The sequence below is a fragment of the Henckelia pumila genome, chromosome 1 (assembly GCF_033568475.1).
Source record: "Henckelia pumila isolate YLH828 chromosome 1, ASM3356847v2, whole genome shotgun sequence".
Taxonomy (NCBI): Eukaryota; Viridiplantae; Streptophyta; class Magnoliopsida; order Lamiales; family Gesneriaceae; genus Henckelia; species Henckelia pumila.
This window is the reverse complement of record NC_133120.1, coordinates 175,174,968-175,186,210: the sequence shown is the minus strand read 5'-3', so window position 1 is coordinate 175,186,210 and position 11,243 is coordinate 175,174,968. Positions and strand designations below refer to the sequence as shown.

The following is an 11,243-nucleotide window of genomic DNA, read 5'->3' as shown; positions in this document are numbered from 1 at the left end:
AAATTTTTGAAACTTGGAATTTAGATCCAAAATTTCATAAATTCTTAAATTAAATATTTTTGGGGCACTACAATGGTCTTTTCGGAAAATATACTTAGTCTAAAGAACCAGTAGACTAGACCAAAACCAGAAGAACGTTAGCATATCAGTTTTCTTTAAACATTATCAGAACCAGTAGACTTACTAGAAAGGAGAATCAGTAAGCAAGGCTCAAAACTCGTACATTGTTATAGCTGTTCTGATATGATAAGACATCGTATTTAATGCATCGTACGAAGCATTAAATGAGCATTTATTGCACATACCTTTTGAGAACACATAAAAATGATATCTATATATATATATATATATATATATATATATATATATATATATATATATATATATATACACTCCGTGTTTCAGGGATAATCATTGAAGATTAAATAGAGTCGTTTGTGGATGTTGGAACCAACAGCTATATAAAGCTGATCGGCCTTTTCGAAGACAGAAGAGAGAGTGACAAAAAGAAAAACTTACAAGAAAAGTTCTACTGCTTTCAAAAAAAAACTCTCAAGTCTTCACTCAGAAAGATACTCTTGCACACACACTCGTTATATATTAGATCTTTAGGATCAATATTTTGCTTCAATCTCTGTAAACATTTGTAAGTATCAAGTACTGAGATCTGTAAACTTTTGAACGAAGTCGATTCAAAATTTAGATTAAGAAGATACTAGGAGTTTTAGTAGACATTGGATAAGTCCTGCTGAAATGGGTTTGTACTAAAGTTGTGTACCAATCAAAACTTCTAGTAGATATCTTCTGAAAACAGAAGAAAGGGAGACGTAAAAGATTTTATCCTTCGAACTTTCATAAACAAATTTGATGTAACTCTTCCTGCTGTATTTGAAGTTTCAGTAGATAGTCAGTAGCTTGTTTCCGCACTAATTTAGTAAGCTGCTGCTTCTACTCCAAAGACAGGATACGCTTGGATTGCTGCTAACTACAGCTCCATGCAAAGAAGTCAAAGAAAAGTTTGGAGTGTTCCACTAATCCTAACAATATTTGATTATAATTAAAAAAAATATACATTAATTATATAACATCTTGTTTGATTATAATTAAAATTTTGAAAGGTATGAGTCATCATCTAGTTTTCAAACGTAAAATTAATATTAATATATTTGCAAGAGATACATTGCGTGTAGTACGAACAGGGCAGCCACTGAAGATATGTGCAAATATTTAAAAAAATGAAGGATCAATTAGCTTATTAAAATATTTTAAGGGGTTATATACTTTTTCGGCTTTTTACGGGGAGGGATTCGATGCATTTAATCCAAAAAGAATATGATGCTTTTTTTATTAGTGAAATATATTTCTCTAAATCGAGATTATTTCTAACCACTAGTTAAATAAAATTTATTTGAATATACAAGCATTTTTGTGACCCAAGAACTAAATATCTGTCAATTATCACGGGGTTGAAACTTATGGGAAAAAAAAATTCTTTTCATGTTTTAAAAAAGTTTGTACCGATAGGATAAAAAAATTATAGCAAATTGCACAGTGCCCCTTATGAAATTTAAAAAGAATATGTTTATATCCCAAGGAAAAAATAAATAGGCTCTCCATTTCCAATATTTTAAAAAAATAAACACTTGGTGCCCCATTTTAAGTAAAGGTCAAAAAAATTATTCATGTTTGACAATTTTGCCCTTCTATTATAATGAACTGTTCGTCATTTTATCATCCAGATTTGCATAATTTTTTCAAGTGCAAAATCGCAACAAAAGCTAGATATGAAGAAAGAAGAACTCTCATGAGAAATTGGTAAGTGAATTTGTTGGTTGTCTTAGAAAGGAAGTATTTGTGTGGTCAATTCATATGTCTTGTTTATCAGGAGTTGATGAATTTGTTAATCGATGTCAATGTTTGATATGATGTTCAATTTGAACTTTGCTCAAAAGTGCACTACGTCAAAGGAGCGAAGTATGAGGGTAAATATTTGAGTCAGCATAAGTTAAATATATATGTGTTGTATGAGTTATATAGATTGTGTGCAAGGAATATGTTAGATGTTAGGTTTTTATGTAAGTTGTTTGGAATAGTGATTGAAAAGATGTTATCGAAGATTAAAACTGAAGTTGATATGACATTGTTGTATGAACATTATAGAAATATAGATAAATTGATTTTATGAATTGATGAGACAACTAAAAGGCCTTTACAAGTTTTAGATCCAGAAGGTAAAATTGTACCTTTTAGAGACTTTAGTGAACCTATAAAGGATTAACATATAGTTGATGTTCCAGTAGATGATGCACTTAAAAAAACATGAACCAGAAGTCAATGGGTTCAATGATTTAAGGGCTTTGATGATATTTTTGATGAATCTTACAAAGATTTTGGAGATTCAATGTCACCTGATGATAATTCGAATTTAGCTAGTGAAAAATCTATTGATGACGAGTTTGATGATAATTCAGATTTAGCCAGTGAAGAGTCTATTGATGACGAGTTTCTGAAACCAATAATAGGTTTAAGGGAGAAAAGACGAAGGGTAAATGGTAAAGAAGAATTGATTGTGAATGATTGGACATTGCAGTTATCCAGTTGATCAGTATCATGATTATAAGGAGGTGCAACATATGACTACTTTCAAATTAATGATAGGTATCAAATTCAAATCTGCTAGAGAATTTAGGGTTCTATTTGTCTGAAGTTATTAGTGTTAGAGGGGGTTATGAAGTGGTGTTTTTAAAAAAATGAAAAAAAAAAATATATATGTAGTAAGATAAAAGTGTTTGCAAAGAAGAAGAATGTGTTGTCTGTCTAAAGACTCCATTGTATTCTCATTTTTGAACCTTCCAATTGTTCTCTATTTTTGAACCTTCCAATTGTTCTCTGCAAGAATGACCATGCGAATCCAATCTTCCAATTTAGGAAACAATTAAAGGGCGGGCGCGTTTGTATATTCCTTGAAAAATTGTAAAAAAAAAATGTATTAAAAAATATAAATTTTTTTATGGAAAACCTATTTATTTTTCTCAAGGTATAAATGTTATCCTTTTTAAATACTGACGTTAAAAAATTTAATTTGGCTGAGTAATTTTCAAAAAATTTCAGCCAACCTAAACCAGGTTCACAAAAACCAATATTTGAGAGGCCTAGTGATAATACATCTATGTTCTCTAAACCTATAGTGGTACAATGACAAGGGAACACTAGAAAACCCAAACGACCAAAGAACATCCTAAAAAAGTTATAGGACATCGAGTTTCGTCGAGATTGACTGAAAACGGTGATATCGAATTGCAATATGAAGGAAAAGAGATAATATACCAAATACCAATTTCATAACACTGAAGTTAGCATTTGATATCAAGTTGAATAAAAGCATGCAAGAATGGGACCATCCCACACATAAACTGTAGTTAAGTACTCGAGAGTATTAATGTTTCAGTTTCGAGAAAACCGAAAACTCTGGCAAAGTTTTCATCTCAACAGGATCACTGCGTTTCAGGGCTGGCAAATTGTGGCCTCACAGGCGTTTTTGAAGGACTGACCCTGAAAAGAATATTACTTTTCGTGAAAATTTATCTACCAGAATAGTTAGTCGTGATAAGATTATGTACTTACCGGATACGTTTGGTTCCAAGAATCTGACCGCAACAGTTGAGGGCCAAAATTGCACTCTCAGCCTGCAAATTGTGGAAAATATCGATTTCTTAAACTTCGTAAACTCCATTCATGTAAATGTTTACAGTAGTTGTGCATCTTACACTTTGAACTCAGGAAAAAATTTAAAATTAAAAGAGGAAGGCTACTGTGGTAGAACATACGTCTTGCATGAATAAACAAGACACGTAAGGAAAAGAAATTACTTTCTTCAAATTACAAAGAGGAACTGAAAAGCTTCCTCAGATTCTAAAAACTGGTAAACATAAAATTCTGTTCCAGCCAGTCATATTTGCTTTCATTTCACGTGTGTCAGATGTGGTAATTCCTAATTAGATGAAGAAAGCTCTAACTATTTGTAAACGGGAAGAAGCTGATTGAGAAGATGGGCTCTACTTGGGACTTGGGAGATGTGGATCTTTCACAACAAAAAGTTGTTGGCTATAAACCAGCATTCACCTTGGGATATGACTCTGATTGGTCCTTAGAAAGATACATCTCGATTGGTTGGTAAAGGCTATACACAAACTTATGGGGTAGATTATTCTGAGACTTTTTCTCCGGTGCCGAAACTAAACATGATTCGTGCACATCTGACTGGTGTTTGAATCTGTTAGATGTAAAGAATCCTTTTCCACTTGAAGAGCAAGTCTACACACAGGCACCACCTGGTTTGTCTCACAAGTTTGGATCCAAGGCATGTAAACAAAATATGTCACTCTATGGTGTTGAACAGTTACCTAGAGCCTGATTTGAGAGAGGTTTACAAAGTACGTGAAGAGTCAAGGATGCAGTTAATGGCAGGCCGATCGCACTTAAAAACATAGGTCTACACCAGGGACACAATCTCAATCTTGATTATTTATTTCAAAGATACTTCTAGCAGGAGATGATACTCAAGAAATGAACCGATCGAAGCAAAGTTTAGCCAATGAGTTTGAGATCAAAGATGTGGGGCATTTGAGAGATGTTATGGTCCAAAATCAATATGGCTGAAAAGAGCACAAAAACAAAGGAAGGAAATGAAAATTTTAGAATAAAAATGTCTTTGTATTGAAATTGATAATTCACAGTTTCTTCGGTACAAGCAATCCCTCAAGAGCTAAAACTAGTAAAACCTCATACAAAATATAATGAATGGAATAACCAGCGAAAGACACTTTAAAGCCCCAAAGTAATTCCATGGAAAGGTTTATTTTTTAGTAAACACAAGGAGAGAAGAATCGAAGTTTATACTGATGCAGATTGGTCACGTTCAGTCACTGATAGGAGATCAACATCCAGACACTACATAATTATATTGGTAATCTAGCTACTTTGAGAAGCAAAAAACAAAGTATTGTTACTATAAGTAATGTAGAAGCTGAATTTTGTTTGGGAGCTCAAGGAGCGTGCTAAGTACTTTGGTTGAACATTGAGAGGGTTCTAGAAGAACCTAAATGGCCGACTAGTCTCCTTATGAGATAGTACGGTGACAATAAATCGGCTATAAACAGAGCACACGATCCTATTTTACACGACCGGACAAAATTTGTTGTGATTGATAGACATTTTGTAAAGAAGAAACTTGAGTGGGGATCATTTGTACTCCTTTCGTCAACCATGACGCAGGTTGCATATATTTCATGAACGGATTGACGAGACAGTCATTTGAACTTCAAAGTTAGCAAGTTGGGCATGATTGATATTTGATATCTTCGCCCCATTTTGAGAGGGAATATTGATAATCAAGGTAATTATAACTATTTTATGGTGATAATTAAGGGATTGTTTTTTGAATAAATTAGAGTTTCATTCCATATTCATAAGCCTCTTAGGGCTAGAATGAACCTCAGGAAAAGAAAACAAGATTCCTGACTGGAAACAAGAAGCCTAATAACATAAGCGCGCAAAATCAAGCCATGAAAGTAACATACCATGAAGAATTCAACAAAAGCAATTCGAGTTGAATGTGTATGATCCCCCAAGAGCCTCATTCGAGAAACCTACAAATACAATATTATTTAAGTCAATGAATACCTCCAATCTGAAAATTTGTAAAACTAACCCAAGCCTAAACTTTCAGCCATACCTCTCCACATCTTGCCTCAAAGAAATTTTTTAGATCAACTTGAGAGACCTGCCCATATGAGTTGTATAACAAGAACATTGTTAAAATTTTTAACTTTTTAACTATCCACGAGGGAAACAAGATAACAAGGTTTAATTATTCACGGGTAAACAGGATAATCCAGAAAATACAGGAAAAAAAAAGGCTTAAGAAAATTCACAAAATCATTGGTTCAAGACAGACCTATACAGTACCCACATGAGACCTACATGAGGGAATGGGAATCAATTCATTCATCATATGTCACCAAGTACAGAATAGAAGAAATAATATTGAAGTTTGCATACCTTCTTATCAATATTGGTGCAGTACACTGTCCTCAAGCACATGTCACGTTCATCATCCGACTACAAATTTATATTGGATAAAATTACAGTTAACAGGTCAAAAAATACATAAATTGATTGTGTTGCCTTTGAGGAGTTCGAGCATTTAGAAAAATACAGTTTCGAGTGGTCATTCCAAATCAAAGATTGGATAAAATTACAGTTCACAGGTCAAATTGATATACATATGATTGGAGAGAGAAGAATTAAGATATGTAAATTGATTGTGTTGCCTCCAAGGAGGTCGAGCATTTAGAAAAAACAGTTTCGATTGGTCACTCCAAATCAAAGATGGCAAAAAGTTCAAGATAGCTTGAGCACAAAATCCCATATATTTTCTTAAGCTGGTCTTTGTTGCCCAATACTTACCAACTTACATAGATACGCCTTATACAATTATTTCGGGAATATATTCCAATTTCCATCTTACATGTACATGGGTGTGTTACAGAATAAAACTACTGAATATGCAGCCTCTCATGACTCATGAGCCTGAAAATTTGGGACAAACAATTTCAATGCGAAATATACTGAATGATTTGTTCTTACCCTGGGAAGGAATGTTGGGTTCACCGGAAGGATAGCAGTTTTGGAAGGCAAGACCTTCACACGAGAGAAACCTAACAGTGTCCCATTGAGATTAAGAGCAGAGCTAGCAGAATCTGTTCATGTTAATTCAGGTTGCAATCTAATTAGCATAATAGAAATGACCACACAAGTAGTGTAAGAAAAGGATGACCTACACTCATTCAAAAACTCCACGAAAGCAAAGCGAAGCCGGGAATGTGGATCACCACAAACTCGACAATCAACAACCTGCCAAGTCAGTAAAACCACATGAAGAAACAATTATCAGAATCACTAACTTGACAATCAACAACCTGCAGTTGCACAATAGATTCTTCATATATCACTGTATATTATAATATATTAGGTTGAAGGGTGCATCATTAATTATTTTTGGGCTTCCAAATATAAATTTCCAAAACTCCCTTTCTTTCTTATCACATTCTTGCTTTCATGTTTGTATATGAATAGAACACGACTATGGCTCACAAAAGGAACTAAAAATTTTCCATGTACAGATAACATTATGAATTTTAGCATAATTTTTTCAAAAGGTAAGAAGTTTTAAATGAAAGACGGAGATTGTATGATTTTGAGATTCTGGCATTCTGCTATAATGAAAGCCCAAAAATCATCTGAATAAATAATCTCATTTCCCATTCAGGTTTTAGGACAAAAAAAACATTCATAGGCTTTCTATTAGGATGATTGCTGGACCATTTGTCAATATATGAATTTAAAAGTTCAGTAATTCATTTTAAAATAACATGCTCCCGATGCACAGGCATTCTGAAATTTACAGTATCTAGCTCACTTTCCAATAAGTAGACCAAAAACACTTTCACAAAGTCTTTAAAAAACTTATTAGAAATTGACTTGGACCTAACTCACCTCAAAAGCTAGTTCAAGAGGTGAGGATTCCCCTTGTCTATACAAAGGGCTCCCAGGTACTCTATCCTACCAATGTGGGACAATATTTCAACACACCACCCACACGCCCAGGAATGAACATCTGGAGCGTGAAGATATTAACGGGTGACCTAAACGCCCATGAATGAACATCTGGAGCTTGAAAATTAGCTCAATTATGGGCGGTCCAACACACGGAGGGCCTGGGCCTGGGTTCTGATACCATATTAGAAATTGACTTGGACCTAACTCACCTCAAAAGCTAGCTCAAGAGGTGAGGATTGCCCTTGTCTATACAAAGGGCTCCCAGGTACTCTATCCTACCAATGTGGGACAATATTTCAACAAAACTGCTTTTGAATTGAAAATTATAAAGGCGACCAACATCACCATTATGTCTCCCAGCTATAAGACATATCAATCTATTAGATATCGACAAAAAATAATATCTTCTCTAGAATAAAAAAATGAGAATTTATATTCTATCAATTCAGGCATTAGTTTTACACAATCATTATTTTTCCTTTGTAATATACAAATCTTAATATATATCAAGCAAGAGTACCTTAGTTGGTCTCTTGATATGCTCAACCTTAAATTAACAAAAAGACCCACAAAATTATCAAATTGTAAAAAAGTGACATATCATATTAAAAATCAAATACTTTTAAAAATAATTAATATTGCATTATATACACACAACACATAATTTTGTGAACAAAATTACATTGCATTTGCGTGTGCGTTGCCACTAGTAAATATAACTAAAGACTACGCGACCTGGCTTTAGTTTTGAAACAATAATGCATTTCTAATAAACAGTTTGTCTTTAGGGTTTAGGCACATAAGTAGTATCCTTCTATAAGGAGTGCGAGATGAGTTGAATTGGATCACAATTCTTTGGACCTAACTCAAGTGGAACATTATTTAAGCTCGATGTTATAATAAAACAAGGTCAATGAAATGATGTGTATAAGGAGGTAATCAGCTAACATTCAGCATTACAATAAAAATAAATCATCTCGTGGAAGAGTTACTTACTTGTCCATAGCCACCGAACAAAGCAGCAAGCCGCTCCTCAGTTATCTTATTTAAAAAACAAAAAAACAAAAATGGTTTCAAAGTCATTTCTAAGATTATAGAATGGAAAGATGAAGTTTGTTATCTTTACTCACACTGTGATCAATGTCCGATACATAGACTGTGCGTCGAATGCTATCTGCTCTTTGAGCTCTGAATGCTCGGCTACTCATCCTCCTCCTACTGTGGTTGTGATAGTTTCTTCTCTGCAAACACAGTACATGGAATCAATAACGACTGAAGCTAAAAGCATGAGAATTGCGACCAAACAGAAGGAATGACATTTGGCATAAAAAACACTAAGTACTGATGCGTCCAATCAGATCACATTGCAACAATAGTATTCAAAATATAATAGTTAAAGCCAAATTATTCAAGCGTCAAAGTAGGTAACTAAGTGAGCATCGCTAGTATAATTAAATTGTTCGTTATAAGAAGATACATACGTTTACCACACATTCTTCATTCGAAAAGTATTCAGGTCTGTTATTTATTTGCATGACGACAAGGTGGTCGTTTTAACTACTCGTTACCGGAAAAAACAAAAAAACAGTAAAGGTGTTAAATACATAAAATAGTCAACGCACACCCGTTAGTAATAATATCGAATTTTACGCCAAAACATACTGAACTTGAATGACGTGACAACAAACTGGAATCTCTAATCCATCTAACAAAGAGAACGTCAAAAGATCATCTTTGTAAACCGTCAGGTCCATTTTTTGTTACCATAAATCTTGAAAAACAATTCTTTTACAACCGAACCGTTGAAAATCCAAATAACAGAAAAAATCATGGACAAATATTGGGATTTAATTCAGTATACTTGAGCGATACGACATCAAAACGAATCCAGCAAGCACTTAAACCATTCCAACAGCCAAAATGGTAAATCATGAAAAAACCTTTTAACATTATGAATGGGAAGAGGTGATCAATCCTCAAATCTTTCACGACAACGTTTTTTTTTTATTTACCCATCAACCAAAATTTTCGATCAAAACCATTTATTTTGTAGAATCGTCTTGACTAACCCATAGATCCATAGATACACCAGATCATCAAAATTCCACATACAGGCGTGGATAAAGACATAACAAGACAGAAACATCAGAATCAAAAACAACCATCCAGAAATTTAAAGACTGTTTGAGGCAAAGAATCCCAGATGAGGTTTCATCACTCTCACTTCACTTTCATAAAATTCAGCAAGCAATTCTCCATAGATCTAGTATCAACTTTACAAACAATGAAACCTGAAAAGACTCTGATCAAAAACTGCATTAACAACCAAAAACAGAAACCAAATCATCATTGAAACGCCAAACAATTCAAGAAACACCACCATGAAAACCAATTCAAAACAGCATTGAGTTTTTTACCCTTCTACTGTTTGCGTGACGATGATATCCCACATCATTATCAGATGGCACATAAGAGATAACCTCCATGGTACCCTGATAAAAGTAAGAAGGAAAGAACTCCTCGGCCAAGGGATTCAACTTCAGTTCTTTCAACATGTCAACTATTTCTTTGATTTCCAGTTCTGATTTTTCATCAGCATTGGCAATCAAAGCAGAGTTCTCAACGTTATCAGTTTCCCCATACTCCTCAACGTTTGGGTCAGCATTCTCTTCAACATTTCTTGCTTCGTCAACCATGGTGTTTTTGGGCGATGAAGGCTTAACAACAGCGGAAAGGGAATCCATTTCTACAACTGGGAAACCGATATGGCCAAAACTCAAACATATAAAAAAACCCAAAACTTTGAAAAAAAAAAAAAAAAAAAAAAAAAAAATCATAAGTGATTAATAAAAAGCACCAATCTTTTTAATGCTATCGTTATCCCCAAATGCAAAAAACTCAATCTTTATACCAATACAGAATTAAATGCAAAAAACAACAAATGGCTCTCGGTTCCATATTCGGGTAATCTCTATGTACAATCCTCGGTGGATTCCCGTAATTTAACAGTATGTACGTAATCCCATTTGGTGTAAAACGACAGAAACGAAAGCAAAAGTGAGGAAGAAGGTTGAGAATAAAAACGCAAGAATTTTCAATGGTTTTTCGAACGGAAATGAATTCGAACACAAGTGGCAGTGATTTTGATTGTGGGCGTATTGGAGGAGCCAACAGGTGGCTTGGCAAAGCTTTGGCTTTTCTACATTCTATTCTATTATTATAGTATTTTTCATTATTATATAATTGTTTGAATTTGTATTAGGGAAGTATTATTTAAACTCCACTTATTGTTAAATACATTCTATTTTTAAATTTTAACTCAAAATTTACATTAATACCCTTTAATTGATTGTATTTAATTTTGGTAATTCATTTATAGTCTCCATTCTTAAAATAAGTTACAAAATATATATTTAAATTTGTACTCACATTAAATAAAGAAAGATACACAAAAAAATTGTTAAAAAACTATTACTTCCTTTCATCTTAATTTCTGTTTTAATTTACTTTTCTCGTACTTATTTAAATATTTTTTTAATTACGTGTTATTTTTTTTTTGGTAAAAATTACATATTTTCTTACGTTTTTTGTATAAACTAAATTTTTTTAGTTAATCATAATAT

The 11,243-nt window shown here is 33.4% G+C and overlaps 1 protein-coding gene across 1 annotated transcript; it reads right to left on the bottom strand.

The window, feature by feature from the left end:
• Positions 1 to 3,362: 3,362 nt before the first annotated feature.
• On the bottom strand, positions 3,363 to 10,807 carry LOC140884833 (polyadenylate-binding protein-interacting protein 9-like). Its single transcript, XM_073291710.1, has 10 exons — positions 10,038 to 10,807; positions 8,751 to 8,861; positions 8,617 to 8,661; positions 6,843 to 6,915; positions 6,649 to 6,761; positions 6,061 to 6,120; positions 5,735 to 5,782; positions 5,580 to 5,648; positions 3,625 to 3,686; positions 3,363 to 3,552 (listed from the first exon to the last, which is right to left on the bottom strand). Exons 1-10 carry the CDS (start codon positions 10,455 to 10,457, stop codon positions 3,495 to 3,497), a joined length of 1,059 nt encoding a protein of 352 aa, XP_073147811.1. The 5' UTR covers positions 10,458 to 10,807; the 3' UTR covers positions 3,363 to 3,494.
• Positions 10,808 to 11,243: the final 436 nt, after the last annotated feature.

Bases quoted from the DNA above. Each gene is read 5' to 3' on its own strand.
- LOC140884833 (XM_073291710.1), bottom strand. From the start codon at position 10,457: ATGATTTTTTTTTTTTTTTTTTTTTTTTTTTTCAAAGTTTTGGGTTTT. The intron at 8,662-8,750 runs GTGAGTAAAGAT...TTTTTAAATAAG, and splicing joins TATCGGACATTGATCACAGT to ATAACTGAGGAGCGGCTTGC. The intron at 3,687-5,579 runs GTATGTTACTTT...CACAATTTGCAG, and splicing joins CTTTTGTTGAATTCTTCATG to GCTGAGAGTGCAATTTTGGC.